The 16,429-nt window shown below is 31.2% G+C and overlaps 1 protein-coding gene across 1 annotated transcript; it reads right to left on the bottom strand.

Moving 5' to 3' along the window:
- Nucleotides 1-134: 134 nt before the first annotated feature.
- Nucleotides 135-10,718, bottom strand: LOC129805404 (synaptic vesicle glycoprotein 2C-like). Its single transcript, XM_055853286.1, has 10 exons — nucleotides 10,137-10,718; nucleotides 6,942-7,104; nucleotides 6,692-6,873; nucleotides 6,262-6,449; nucleotides 5,657-5,859; nucleotides 3,024-3,204; nucleotides 860-971; nucleotides 641-800; nucleotides 432-559; nucleotides 135-339 (listed from the first exon to the last, which is right to left on the bottom strand). Exons 1-10 carry the CDS (start codon nucleotides 10,423-10,425, stop codon nucleotides 284-286), a joined length of 1,662 nt encoding a protein of 553 aa, XP_055709261.1. The 5' UTR covers nucleotides 10,426-10,718; the 3' UTR covers nucleotides 135-283.
- Between the last annotated feature and the right edge of the window lie 5,711 nt (nucleotides 10,719-16,429).

Here is a 16,429-nt window from a genome sequence, read left to right as displayed (position 1 = left end):
GATTTTTCCCAATTATGAACGTTTCAAAGCTTTTCGCAATTGGCTTTAAAATGAATTTTAAATCAGCGTGGAAAAGGAACGTCTATTGAAAATTAAAGAACTTGTGTAACTGCTCACCAATAGCTATTAAGTTATTTATTTGGCCGAACAATCTCTTTATTATTTAGTATTATCTTTCACAGTAAGTCTTTTATTTTTTATATTTAATTTAAAAGCTTTGTGTAATTAAATTAAGTTAATTTTATCACTGACATTTTTTATCTCTTCCTTTATGATGTGTATGCTACTGAAGAGGAACTTTACTGTTTCGTGGCAGCAAGAGACCGCCTAAACCGCCAGCTGAAAAAAAGATAAGATAAAATTATTAACAAAACCAGCAATCAGATAGCACTCGCTTCAGTGGCAAAATTTCAAGATTCTCAATAAATTACCAGCAAAAAGAGCTCCAATTGTGAGAAATGGTGGAAGGCAGCCGAGTGATAGTAAATATGGGAAAACGAGATTTCCGATCATTGCTCCAATTCGACCAAACATCAGTGTTAGGGAAATAGTCATTGTCCTGAGAAATCAATGAAGAAACAAAAAACTTAGATCTGATAAATATCCCAAGGATCAATTGGTCAAAAGTGTTCTACCCTACCTAAGAGATGTAGGAAAAAGATTTGCAATGAGACTCAACATTGCAGTGCTGCAGATACTTCCTAAAGCTACACAAAAGCTGGAGGCTGCAACAACACTCCCCATATTTTTACCAAAGTAGATGGAAGTAGCTGCGAGGCCAGAAATTACGAGTCCGACAACTGAACAGCAAAAGCTAAGGGTTAGAGCAGAAAATGCTGCAAGTTTGAAGTATACTTACTCATCAAATTGCGATTCCCAATTTTGTTAACAATCGAACCCGCGATGAAGTATCCAATTAAACTCACAATGCCCACAATCAGTGCATTGAAGTATACACTTCCACTAGGTATCTGAAAATTAAAAAAAAATAAACATAATCGAACCATGATAATGAATGAGATTTTAATTATATGTAGTGATATGATATTAATTGAGAGTAGAGAAGGGTGAGCATTTTGCATTCATGCATTACTTAAAAAAAAAGAAGTCTTTAATTCAGGACAACAAAATAATATTACTCAAAATTTTCACCATAAGACAATTTTTTGACAAATAATTGAGAATCAAACGATTTTTAAGAAATGGTGTTACGATATTTTGTCCACCTTTTTGGTCGTTAAGGGATGTCGTGGGTCGAAAAGACTGAAAAACATCAGATTGATCTATTTTTTAAACATTAATAAATTTTAATTTTAATTGAAGGTCTTAGAACTTAAACTTTTAGAAATACAAAATTTGAAGTATATTTTTTGGAATTTTCATTATTTTAAAATGTTCAAAATTCAGCCGTTGAGACTAAGATTTTCAGAGACTTTTTTTTTTTGATGAAACATACTTTTCCGTGGACAAGACTTTGCAGAGTATATTCATCTGACGTCAAAATGCTAAATATTTCCTGTCACCTGGTAAGTTAAACCAGTAACTCGCATTTTTTTGGCAAAGTTTTATATAAAAAATACAATTTTTGGCGTTTTTTATACCACGTTTTGTCTTGTAAAATAAGTTTTGATCAATATAAAAAAAATTTTACCGTTCAAGTACGAGTTTAACACATAAACTAACAAGAAATATTTAGCCTTTTCTCTGTTTTTGTTGTATGATGAAACTCTGAGAAATCTTGTCCACCGAAAAGTTTTTTTTTAAGAACCATGTATACGAAAATCAGGTTCCATCGGTACAATTTTTAAAATTTTAATTTTAAACTTTTAGAAAATATTTTTGAAATGTTGTACTTTGATATGATCAAGAACTGAATTGATATTTTTATTATGTTGAAAAAAAAAGACGTCAAGGAAATATGCTGCCTTTTTAGTCTGCGTACCCACGTAATCCCTTAACAGAGGTAGAGGTCAAACAATTAGAGATAGGGACTTGGGATACTTCGCCGACCACCCTTCCACACTGATTTCCTACACTGACTGAGAGAAATCCGAAAAAGCTAAAATAACATTCCGCAAATGTTTATTTTACCCTGGAGTATTGATCCGAAATCTGTGTAAATATTATGCTTTTTAGGTGTATTAGGGGTTAAAGTTACCTTTTTTCATGTTAACTTTACACTTAAAAAGATGTAAAATTAACATTAAAAAATGTTGATATATTTTTACACCTAATAAGAGTTAAAGTTATGAGCAAAAAAAATTAATCGCACCCCCGTTTTTTTCTTAGTGTAGAAGGGCAATCAATTCACGAACATGCCTTTATTGAATAATTTGTAATAATAGTTCTTCAAGGTTAAATATTAAAAGATTTGAAAGACTAAAACTAAAAGGACTTATTACTCAAATGATTGGACAAAGGTTTGTTGGAATGGTTTTGGAATCTGTAACCCAGTCAGTACTGAACCGATTCCAAACGGCGATAATCAGTTTACGAATATATAACTTAATTTTTCCTGAAAATGAATTATTTATGTATGTTAAGCGATATTTTAATCGGATAATAAATTAGTTAAAATAAATTAATAACTGGTGCATTACACAAAAAACTTTGAGGAAAATTTCGAACTTGTGAGTATGACGCTTTTACTTGTAAAATCCTCAAAAAATTTGTTATGTAGATATATGGAGCGAAGCTTTATTTTTGAGAAAACTATTTTTGGGATAGAGCACATAATTTACAAGTTCAAGGATTTTACAGCCTTTGTTAATTGTTCGTTATATTTACGATTTTATCAAATGTTACAAATATCACATATGTATGTATCATCATATTTGTTTGAGTAATCGTAATATGATAATATGATTTCATATTATGAAAATTATTTAAGTGACAAAATTTTATGCTTTGGTTTAAAATGAACTTAAATAGAATCTACAAAAAAAAATCAAATTTGCACTGAAAGATAATGTGATAAAGATTCAACACGGTTTTGGCATCCAGAATGAGCGAAAAGAACTTACCGAATTGCATTCCACAGGTTCAACGGGCAATTGGGTTGAATTGAGGCTTTTTATGTTACGTGAAGCGTCAATTATTTCACATAAACTAGCTGTATGATTTGTTGATAAATTATTTGCTGAACTGCTGTATTCGGTTATCATGTGAAATATCTCCGGAAGCCACAGGCGCAATGTATTATTGCTGGAATCATTTGTCAAATTCACATATTAATGAGGAAAATGTAAATAGAAAGCAATTAATTTGAGGGACTGTTAGACAAATAGATCCTAATTGAATTTAAATTGCGATATACCTTATTAATTGTAATTATAATTGGCAACACTAATTTGCAATGCGGTTTAAATATTTATCGCATAATACCTATACAGTGAAATATTACTTGCGTGAATGGTATTCTCATTAGTATCAAATTTTAATTTCGGTTAACCAAAATTATAATCACTTTAGACTAAGATTGGTAAATTAATTTCACCTCATGTATTTCATTCTTGGTTTGTCTCTCTATAAATGTATGCCAAGAAAATACATTCTTTTTGAAAGAAACTTTGTTCATTCGAGAACAATTGTTAAATTTGTACAAAAGAAGTAAACAGAAAATTGAATTGGAAACATAATTATTTTACTATATTGTTTTTGTATAAAATATACCATTTTCTTTAATGCTGAAAACAAAGTTATAGAATAAGTTTGTATTCAACGTATTATTATACAAAGACCTTTACTATTAAGGTAAGTCTATCGAATTTCGGACAGTTTGAAATATTTCACACTTCTTAGGCTTCTCACAGGTTGTTTAATGCCAAAAAAAAACATCCACCTCTATCAACGAGATTTTTTATGAAAACAACCTTGGTGATAGGGACTTCGCGAAACTTGATGTCTAATATGGCCCACAAAGGAATATCTATTTTGTTCAAGTTTAAACAATTTTTTATTGTATTAAGAATACTTTTATAGGTAAAAAGATTATAATCTACTTTTTAAGTTTCTTAACAACATTATTGGAGAAGTAGTAACAAAAAATGTCATTTTTTTATTAAAAGAATTATTGAAATTTAGAATTTTGGAATTAATGCAACATGTCCGAAATTTGGCACAATTACCTTATAGTTTTAATTGAAGGAGAATCATATTGAGTATGAAAATTTTACTGGTCTTATAAAATTTATGCGTTTCTTTAAGGGGTTAGGTGGGTCAAAAAGACTGAAAAACACCATATTCTCTAAATATGTCTTTTATCAGAAATTTTATGTAAAATTAAATTTTTAAGCACATAAAAGTACAACATTTAAACTATATTTTCTGAAATTTTCATTTCGAAATCTAAAAAAAATTAGCAGTTGGAATTTGGTTTCCGGAGACCTTTTTTGAAAAAAAAAACATACTTTTATGTGGATAAGATTTCTCAGAGTATATTCATCTGACGTCATAAAACTAAATATTTCCTGTTATAAAACAGAAAGAAAAACAATTTTCGGCATATTTTATACCACGTTTTGTCTTGTAAAATAAGTTGCGATCAAGATTTAAAAATCTGCCTTTCAAGTATGAGTTTAACTGCGCATAACTTTGGGGTCAAGGCCAATTTACCAAGGTCAACTATTCATGATAAATTATACTGAAAATCTCAGAGTTCAGGGAGCTATGGGTTCTATAAATGTCTTAAACTAAATATTAGACTCATTCCGTATGACGTTTTGAAATTTTCTATCTGTTGTTTCACACAAGGTTGTCATAAGGTGGCCGAAATTTCATTAACACTGGCCGGAATACTACCCAAAGGAATGTCTATATTTTTATTAATTTTTAATATTTTAAGAATTGATTTAATGAAAACAAAGATGATAAACTATACTTTTCTAAGTTCCAAACAAAATTTCTGAATGAGAAGTAACAATAAATTTCAAGATATTACATTTAAAAAGATTTTGTTGCTTATTTGCAACTATGCCAAAATTTGGCACACTTACCCGTAACTGTACCAAATTTCAGCCAGCTTGTAATTTCGGCCACTTCTTTTGTTCCTCAAATTTCAATATATTTTTAGTTTAAGCATATTCTAGAGATCATACAGGGCAAAAAAATCGTTTTAACGAACGAGAAGATGGGAAAAATACTTTGGAAAAATTCAGGAAAGGCAGGGAAACAGGAGAATCTATGTGGCCGAAATATTACACAATGCTATGTCTATATTATTATTCTTTTCAAAATGTACTAAGAATGATTTTAGAGAAAATAAAAGCGATAAACTATCAACAAGGTTCCAAGCAACACTCCTTTAAAGGAAGCAACAAAAAAATCAATTTGTATTAAAAATATTACATTTCAAACTCAAGGCTTTAGCGCTTACATGAAATGATGCCGAATTTTGGTACAGTTACCCTAACTAGCTGATTGTGCACTGATTGAATTTAATCATTCGTATTAAATTATGCAAGAACTTATCCATCTACCAAATATTCAATTGGAATTTAATTGATATCTATGACATTGTATTTTTTCATCATCAACTTTGCGTATTCTGCATAATTTTATTGATCCTAAAGAAGTTTTACTTTGTAAATAGTTCAACAAATTTGGAATCTCTCTTTGAACAAATAAAGCTATTTCCGTGATTTATTGCTTTAATTACCTCAGGAGAACGCCAAATTGGATAGTGAACACTAGACAACAGTTCTCCAAATGTGGTCGCTTGAGCATTGGTGCAATTTGAGACAAACCATCCTTCAGAGCATTAAATCCTTGGGATTTGGGGACACTCATGGCGCCATTTGGTAGAGTTTTCTGAGATGAGTTTTCTCCAGTTTGTCGTAGCTCGTCAACGAGTGCCTTAATCTGTTTGGTGCAATGGAAAACCAAAATCATTAATCTTGAGTTTGAGAAAAAATATATCTAGAAAATTTATAGATAAATCCTCAAGCTAAAGATTAAACAGTGGTTAAAGTGGGAGGATTCTTAAAAATATAACCATGATGAAATATGAGCAATAGTCGTGGTAGAATTCCGGAGTGAAGTGTTACAATTTTGGCCAAGTGTTGTATTACCCTTTCTACAATGTAAGCAGAGTAATAAAATACTTTTGATGTTCCCTTAACATTCTTGAACATTCCTCCAAATTTGCATATTTCCCAAATGCATCATTCATCTTATTTGACGTGAAACGAAAGATAAATTTTTTGAGATTATAAGTGCGATGAGCATAAAAAAACACATGTCTTGAAATAAAAATCTTATTACCGGATATTCCTGAACATCCTTTCCTGTATTTTGTTGGAATATTCTCTGAAAAATTTCCAACGCCTCTTCATTCCTGCCGCGAGACATGAGAAATTTGGGACTTTCTGGCAAAAGTATAAACACCAGCATACCCCCAAAAAGGCTTGGTATTGCGCAAATTAGCAAGAAGATGTGCCATGAATGTAGTTCTGTCGGAGTAAAAAGGAAACTTTATTGCAAGATAATGCTTTTATCCCATTTTTTTTTAGCTTCCCTAGTTCCCCATAGGATTTCTCCCCAAGTTCAGAATGGGACAAATAAAGCGATAGATGAAAAGATATGGATTGGGAAATTCAGGATAATATCCTTCCTTCCCATCAATTTTCATATCCATCTTTCGTGGCCTTAAGACTTTTATCGAGGCATAAAAATTGAATTTTCTGTATTTTACCAAAAGATTTTACGATGAAAGTCACTGTCCAGGATCTTGGTAAGATAGCCCAGCCAATGGCAGGCAAGATTATGTTGCCAACTGAGAAAAATGTCCCAACAGTTAACATGGTTCTTGCACGATGCTTCATCCCATGAAGTTCGGATACATAGCTCATGAGTACGGCAAAGGGTCCACAGGCACTGTCAAAGAAATTTTCCTTTTATAAATGGTGAGCTTGATAAAAGAAATCAAAAGTTCTGGAAATTACATAAATCCTGAAATGTATTTGAAGATGAGGAGTAACCAAAACACCTGCGTAAATCCGCAAGCCATTTCGAACACTCCCGTCAGTAAGTAGCCATATCCTAGAATCTTACGACGTCCTAAAGTGTCCGCTAAGTAGCCCCATAAAAAGGCTGAAGTTATCATTCCTGTAAATCAAAAGGCTGTTCAGTAACATTTCTCAGTACACTTTACAAAAAAAAGCTTATATTGCACTTAGTAAGACCTAAAAGATATTCTGATTTATATGCAAAAAATTTGAAAAATGTAATATTTATTAAAAAATATTTTTAAAAATATTTAATTATTTTTTTTATTAGAAATATTTATTACGAACAGATAATTCGAGCAATTTAATTATTTGTCCTTTTCTTATGTCTCCTTATTTCTTTTAGGTTCAGAATATGCTTAATGAGGCAATTATAAGAAAACTAATAAGGTGGTTTCCTGTATTGAAATTGATTATTTTAATTCTAATCACGATCGAAGGCTTTTAATCTTTTAAGGACGACTGGGGTACCAGTGTCCAAAAAAAAAAGATTTTGTTTTTAATTATAGAAAGTAATTTTATCTTCTAAATAGTCCGAAACAATTGTTTTTAGTTTTGGGACATCAGTGTTCCATTCGTCCTTAAACGGTTAAGAAAGTTTTATCAAGAAAGCATAAAATATTCCTGGAAATGTTTCATAATGGCTTTGGCACATATTTTACTTCCGAAAAATTTCATGACAGCAAAATTCACATCCCATTTGTATCTTCTTGCACTTTTTTTCTTCTTTCGAACATCACATTAAATTCAATTTGATCAGGAATTTAGTTTAATACTAAAGCCCAACGCACAATAACTTTTGTTTGTAAACATGTTTTCAAAATTTCCCATGAGAATGAGCGAGATGACTAGATCTAGATCTCACTCACTCTCAATGAAATTTCAAAAACATGTTTACAAAACAAGAGTTATTGTGTGTTCGGCATAAACCTACCGATCGTTTTTCGTGTTTTTTCCTAGTGCGCTCGGTCAAATGGCAGACAACAAATTTTTTGTGGTACAGAGGAAGAAAATAAAATTTAAACACTGAAAAATATATTACTTGCATATTTTAAGAAATTCATAAAGTTTGAGAGCGACATTATACCGCTTAAATATGTGTTAATTTATAAAAAGATTTAAACTGGTAAATTTGACCGGTCTTGATAAGTTTAGTGTTAATTAAATTTGAGTACCAAATAGTGGAATGGACATTATGTAAAACGTTTCAGAAAGAAAGGTTGTGAATTTGTCTTATTTGATAGGAAATAAAAATTTATGAACAAAAAGAATACAGAAAATTTTAAAGCAAATTAAGGAGATGGACCCTCTCTACGTTCCTAATAAAGTTAGGCTCAGATCAATGTCCAAGAAGGTGGACTGCGTAAGAATTCCCGAATTTTTCTGTGAATGCTCAATTGGAATAGTGGGTAGATTTTACGACAAAATTTTAGAGGCTTTTAGACAAAATTTTAGATCATTGATTTGACCATTGAGCAAGGCGCGTAAAAGCTCCGAAAGCTATTGCGATGTGTTTTTTTTTGTGTTTTCCTGTCCTGGAAGAATTGCAACTCGTGACGCATCCATCCGGAGGGAGTCCATCTCTTTAACCAATTAAGAACGAGAGCATTAAAAAATTGGAGGTCAGAAAAAAATAATTTGTTATGAATTATTAAAGCAAGACTTAACTTTTCATAAACGTAGAAAATATTTACTTTCGGGTTACCAGTGATTCAAAAAAAATTACAAAAAAGCAGTTCATTATTTATGCTTTTAATTAGAAGAATCCTGTCAGAATTTTTTAAAGTTTTTTTTTTACAAATATTGGATATACAAATATAATATTAGAAATATTAATTTGAAGAGTCCAAAATTTTCCAATTAAAGTGTAAACTGATTCAAACAATGCTTAACGGACTGAATTTATTTTTTCCAAAATAAAGCTTGAATGACCTTTTGCTCAAATTACTTTTAATACCATCTTTGCCTTACAATTTTCGAAAATAACCCATTTTTTTTCGATTATATATAAAAAAATATAATAAATGACTTTTTTTAAACAAATAATTCAGGTGATGGGTAATAAAATTTCAGCAGATTAGTTTATTTAGATTACTTAAAATATTTTTAAAACTTTTTGTTTAAAATTTTTCTTTAAAGGCGTTTTATTCCGAACTGTTTTTAGTCGGAGACAGCCAAAATCCAGAAAGCCAAAATCCTGAAAGCTAAAATCCCGAAAGCCAAAATCTCGAAAGCCAAAATCCTAAAAGCCAAAATCCCGAATGTTCAGAATTCTGAAAGGGATAAAATTATATGAAGGATAATGTGTAGAATAATTTCGCAAGATACAGAAAATTTACCTTTGCCTCCAGCGAGCGCGGGTGTAATCGTAGAAGTAGCTATTACTACACTTTTAAGAATTCGGGATTTTGGCTTTCGGGATTCTGGCTTTCGGGATTTTGACGTTCAGGATTTTGCCTTTCGGGATTTTGCCTTTCGGGATTTTGGCTTTCGGGATTTTGACGTTTGCAATTTTGGCATTAGGGATTTAGACCGAGACCCGTTTCTAGTATTGTGAAATTTTATTTTCTACTATATTCAATATTTTGTAGAATATATAGAAATTATAGAATTTTGAAGCCATTGATAAAATTTCATCATATTTTCAACTTTTAGTACAGGTTTTATTTTTTACCATATTATTTTCGTTATTAATATTCTTCACAAAACAAGAAGTGATAATTTAATCAAAATATGGAGAAACAAGTTAATTATGCTATAGCCTTTTAAAAAATATTTCGACCAGAACACCTTAAATAATAGTCATTAAACATTATCTTTTAAAAAAGATAATAAGACAACTCCACTTTTGAATTTAACAATTTTGATAACCATATTCTTTGAAGATAATTCGTGATTAATTCAGCAATTTTTCCTCTATAAAAATGGACCAATTTTCATATATGATTAACTCCGTATCACATATTCACCAAAAAGCACTTGGAAAATTAAGAAGTTTTTTTTTATAGGTTTGTAAGTTTGGAGGAAAGGCAATTCATTGTTTCTAGTGTTAAATGCTGTGGGAGTTCCTAAACATTAAGTCATGAGCCCCTTGGGAAAATTTAAGATGTAAATGTGTCCCATGATACTAACCCATGTAGGTAATGGCATTGAGCATGCCTTTGTCTTGAAGTGATAGATCCAAATCACACTGTGCACTTGGTAAAATGTAGGCTATTGTGGTGGTTTCATTGATGCTGGCGCAACAGCAGAAGAGGGCAATTAAGAGGATGAAAATATTAAAACGACCGTAGCCTGTGGCAGATATTGCCTCCTCAAAGTCAGCTACTTCCACAACATTTTCTGAAGTGTTTTTCTTGGTTGATGGTTGAATCTGTCCACCAAGTACTTCGATAGCAACTACACTTGAATCCACAACCATATTTGAGGGATTTTCTGTGAAAATTCACTGTGAATGGTCTCATTTGATAAACACTGTGGTAACTTATAAGACAAGTTATGCACCCTAATTACACTTTTATATCAAGTAAAATTAATATTTAATGATATTGTTCACAGATGGTTAATCACTGATTCACCTGAGAGGCTCCTTGGAACTCTTATTAGTTCACTTTATGACTATCAGGTATCTAATAAGTAGATTTTGCACGGGAATAGCTCTGAAATATGTTGTGGACGATGATGTGTGTCAACAACCATGACTGTGATGAAAGTACAATAATATCATAAATTCATTTTGGTTAAGAGGTGGAAAATCTGACAAAATATTCTTCAGGGTGAGAATCGTCATTTATTTACTTGCAGATTGACTTGTTATGTGCTGATCTGGGGAGTGTTAATATTTGTTCAAGAGCAAAATGGATAGGTGTGAGAATAAGAAAGACAAATCTAGAATCAACAAACCAAACTTTTTTAGCCAATTTACTTTAGCTTTTCTTAACCGGCAAGTGTGAATTGCTGGGAAAATTCACGCTAAAGTCTCGGGATAATCATCTAGTTGAGTCATGCCATCTCACCATACCAGCAGACAAATTCTATGACTTATATAAAAGCTGGCAATAAGCTTGTTTTAGCTTATGGTAGTTGGAATTATTCATTTACATCTGTTTTGTGAGTAAATTCTAATGAAGTGGCAGTAATACGGAGAATTCTAAAGAGAAGGATTTTTTAAATTTGGTAAACCTACAAAACTTATAAACCTAGTTTTGTAGGTCCTGTAGGTCTATGCTAGATTAGATTAGAGCTGGGGCGATTTATCGCCTATTAGTAGGTTCTTAAATATTTAAAAAAAATGTACAGGAGATTCTGAAACGGTTTAAAGTCGAGATGGATTATTTAAAAACTGGTTATCAAAAATTCACAACCACAAGAAATTTGCTACTGTTGATTTTTTTAATATCAAAGTATGAAAAAAGATCAAGAATTTCAAAGTATGGCATAAAGTATTTGAAAAAAAACTCATGGTACCTATTGTTGCTGTTTTTGATAAATATAGCAAAAGTGAAAAACAAAAAACGGTTTTGAGCAGTTTTCGTTTTAAATGCAAACTTGTACAATTTAGAAAAGTTGCAAATTAATCAGGAAAATTCGATTCTAGGCTAGTTCATAGATCATCAGAAAACCATTTTAAAATAAAGTAGAATTAATGTAACTATGGAATATTTTTTGTGTACAGTGGGTGTCAAAAATTTGTTGCCTAATGTATATTCGACAAAGTAGATTGAAAGAATTATAACAAAAATTACTTTTTAAAATTTTTCTTCTTTCAAATTAGTTTCCTGTAATTAGTTCTCATTTACGTATTTAAATAAAATTATTTAATTTTGTTTAAAATAATTAATTTTATTTAAATTAATTAATTTTATTTAATATAAAAAATAATAGTTTTCCAAGGTTGATCATTTGTGATGCGCCAAAAGTTTGTTGCTTCATTTGAAAATGTAATTCAAAATTATCAAAAACATGCAACCAACTTAATGTAATCTGATTACATTAAGTTGTGTTATTTGAGAGGCAAATAGTAGCCGTACTCACTATGGCGTTGTTATCTCGTAATCTCCGTAATCTGTAATCTTGTTACAATTTTCCATTCATAAAATACATTACGAGAACATAACGAGATAATGGACTCTGGGGTGCGTAATCTTGTAATCTCGTAAAAATTTTATTTTGTTAAGTACTAGCAGCTAACTTCATGCCTTTCCGAAAGCTTTCGGAGCTTTCAGAAAAAGCTAAAATTGAATGAGAAATGACATAACCTCAGAATTTGTGCAGTGTTTTGGTTTGAGTCGGTCATCAAAAAAAAATTCATAAGGTAAAAATTGTAATTTCGTAGAAAGTGAATGTCTCACCTGCCTTTCTTCTTAAACATTCACATCCAAAAGATCGCAGTTTGCTTCCTGCTCCAAGAAATTAATAAAATGCTGTTTATTGTACTTGCGACTCATTGTGACGACAAACACCAAAATGTAAACAAAAAAACTTAACAAGATTACGAAACGTCAAAGTGACTATTTTGCCACTCACGATGATGGCCTTAACAGCCCTATACAGATTACAGATTACAAGATAACAACGCCATAGTGAGTACGGCTAGTGTATTTGCACATTTTTAAAGTTTTCGCAGCGGTCAATATATTCACATAAAATGATGATAAAAATAAGAAATAATATATTTTTTTATTAATTTAAAATTTTGGGGTAAAAATGGCAAGTTACAAACTAATTAAAGAAGGGAAATAGTTCAGAGGGTTGAGAGATACTGCCGGAATGAATCTGCGTCATTGTAATTAATTGTTTAATGTTATGGAAAATTATGACATGATATGCATAAAATAGTTAAATTGTATGGTGACAAGGCACGAGTATATTCTGAAAATGCTTCTGACAGACTCAAGGATTCGATTTAGAGGGTTGTAACCTTATTGTAAGTATCTCCGATAATGAGCATATGATATCTGCTTCAATAATTCAGAGGGGTTACAGAAGAATACAGGCCACAAATGTTACTGAAATCAACTGCAATTTTACAGAAAATTCTAAGAGTGGTACCTTGGCTCGCAAAATTCATTGGTAAGCAAGATTAAGCTCTCCAATATAGAGTGAGTTAGCACCAGGAGGGGAATTCTGTAACGCTCTGGCAATGCCATATGACAAATTGGGGTCGAATCTTAGGAGAGCTTTTTCGAAAATGCGAATCTATAGCCGTGACATTGCCATTTCAGTTCATGTGACATTGTCAGAAGTCACATATTTGAGATTTTTGGCAATTCAAATGACAATGAATTTTGTTAAACAAATCAACCAAGACGTACTGTATTTCCATAAAATCATCAAGTAAAGGGATTTCATTAAAAATTCAATGAATTGCATTTTCGAACTCATATGATATGACAAAAAAAGCTCGAATAGCATTGTCAGGTTTCGAACTCACGCATGACAATGCCACGAAAATTACTGAATTCCCTTACAGGAGGGGTTATCGAAAGGATCGGCCTTCACCAGCCAAACTGAATAAATCTTATCTCGTAAGCTCTGGATAATTAGCGTACACTAACGGCCAAAACATTAAATACACCCTTCGTAAGCTTAAATACACGTGATTTGGACCGGGAAAACGCTGTAATATCCAGTTCTATTGACTGAAATAGTTTCATATATAAACCTAAGAACAGTTTTAAACAAGATTTGAGAAAATACATGGGCTAAAAAATTTATAATTTGAGGATCAGTCAAAAATTAGCTTTTTGGGAAAAAAAATGCAAAAGTAGCTACACATTCTAAAACTGATCTAATCTTTTAATAATCATTTAATATAAGCTAAATACTATTAGTAAATATTATTAAGAGTCAGAAAAACTGAAAATAATACCGAGGGAATATTTTTGGTACGGATTGTGGTCGGTTTCCGGTGTGATGTGTTCTGAAAGGGGTTTCTTCTTTGAATATTGAAATTTTTAGCCCAAATTTTACTTTTTCATTAATTTTTTATTATTTTAATATGGAGCTACTTTTGCATTTTTTCCCAAAAAGCTCATTTTTGACTGATCCTCAAATTATAAATTTTGTAGCTCATGTATTTTCTCAAATCTTGTTTAAAACTGTTCTTAGGTTTATATATGAAACTATTTCAGTCAATAGAACTGAATATTACAGCGTTTTCCCGGTCCAAATCACGTGTATTTAACTTCGTAAGCACGTGTCCAGCTTACGAAGGGTGTATTTAATGTTTTGGCCGTTAGTGTACTTCTTATTTCCTTATTTTCATTCTTATTTAGTTATTTTCGAAATCAAGGACTTTCCGTACTTACCCTGTGATTATGAGTTTGATCAGAGATGGTTGACTGAACCGCAGCACAGCAATAGCTGTGATAATAAAAGAAGCGCAGCTCATGTGCTTTTTGGTTTATTTGGGAGAATGTAACCAAGAGTGTAGCAATAAATAATCCTCATCTTTTCGCAGATGCTGACAAGCATACCCAATCCAAAGTAGATTTTCATTGATTGAAAAGTGATTTTCCACCAGAAGACGTGATGTGGCATTTTTCATTGAGATACTTTCAGACTGACTCCCCATTTCGATATACGGAAAAAACTCCTAATCACAAAACTTTTATCAGCACCATCACCACTCGGGATTGGTATTTGCAATAAGATTTAGATATTTGCGCAAACAAAGACGTGCGTCTTTTCACTAAATAAATGGGAGCATACGCCTGTTGATACTCTGTGATCGCTCGTGAATTTAGCAGGGATTTTCCATCATTCTCAAAATAACCTTCATCACTTAATACAAAGTACCATATTACTGAGGAAGAATACGAAATTTTCTCATTACTCTTGTGAAATTTTTTTGCATATGCGGATATTAAATATGAAATGCGGAGATTTCTTTTCACATCACGTTCCACATTGAAGATGGAACTAAAATCTCCTGGATAGAAAATCAACTTAAAAATGGTATTTTAAGAATATCAAATAGTATGAAAATTTGAATATTTTTGTGAACTTCGAGGGCATTTTTCAGCAATTTAACCGATAAATTGGTTTTTAGCTTTGCCATTTCGTTTTTATTTTTTTTTTAATACACAGAGTCACAGAAGATACTGAAATAAAAGAGTATCTTTAATAAATATTAAAAGCTTGTGGATGTGGACTGCTGTCTCAAGTGTTTAAATTTTAAATTATTGTATACTTCTATTTTTATATGACGATAAAATAATATTAATTATTGAAACTCCAGATAAAAGTTAATGACGTTACAGAAGACGAGGGCAGAATTAGTCAGTGAGGTGTTTTAGTTTTTCTTACAAAGAATATGGAGCAAACTATAATACTATTTATTCAAAATAATTAACTATTTCTTTTTCCATTCAAAATATTTGTTTGTCTTATTCAAACACGTTTTTCACAAATTAAAGGCAAAGAAAAATTTCATTTTACGGCTAATCTATCCCGGTCTCATCTATATTCTGCACCATTTGTAGGCTCATTCACCTTCGCTTTATTATAATAAATATACAATAGATTGTTTAAAATGATTTTTCAGTTCATTAAATAGAACAATTCTTCCGCTTATCAAGAATTGAACTAAAAATAAATAAATATATGATTAAATATAGGAGAAACTGGGGTACCACCAAACACGGGGTAGCATCAAACACTGCGATTTTTTAATCAGATATTCGACTTCTAAGGACAAGACCTATAGGAATTTATAGGCACTATAGGAATGCTTGTCTACTGAAGAAATGTTTGAGATAGTCCAAGTATAAATAAAAATTAGTGTTTGGTGCTACCCCGTGTTTGGTGGTGCCCCAGTTTCCCCTGTTTATTTATCTGAGGTATCTCAGAGGCAGCGAATTTATATTGAAATTACTATTTCTAATAGTTAGAAGTTGAACAAAATAAATAAGTATACATAATGAAATGCTTTTACCACCTATTGCAAAAACCGGATATTTTAATAAAAAAAATCATATAGGTACATGATAGACTGTTTTTGCTCGCAGAAATTCATTTGCAAACTGGTATACCAATTGCATAATCATCCAATACATTACTTTAACTCTTAAGGGGCTATTTTTTTCTTTTATTCATGTCTAACTGTTCGAATTCAGCCAACAGTGGTCTTCAGACTAGAGGTTTAGCCCAGTTCCTGAAAGTTTTTATAACCTAACTATCAAGCAATTTTATTGATTTTTCAGAATATAATGAAAGATTTATCCTTAATATCCAATACTAAGTTAATATTTTCCAAAAAGTGTTGACTGATAGGAATTTTAAGAAGTTAAGCCATATGACTATGCTTAGGTCTGAAGCCCGTATAAGTTTAAATTGACGATAATAGTTTTATTATTGATAGTTGAAAAATAATATATTTATTTGCCCTTTAACTCCTGAAAAATACGTGGTCAAAAATTATG

Source organism: Phlebotomus papatasi, chromosome 3 (genome assembly GCF_024763615.1).
Source record: "Phlebotomus papatasi isolate M1 chromosome 3, Ppap_2.1, whole genome shotgun sequence".
Lineage (NCBI taxonomy): Eukaryota > Metazoa > Arthropoda > Insecta > Diptera > Psychodidae > Phlebotomus > Phlebotomus papatasi.
The sequence above is the reverse complement of the archived record's forward strand: the minus strand, read 5'-3'. Positions and strand labels throughout refer to the sequence as shown.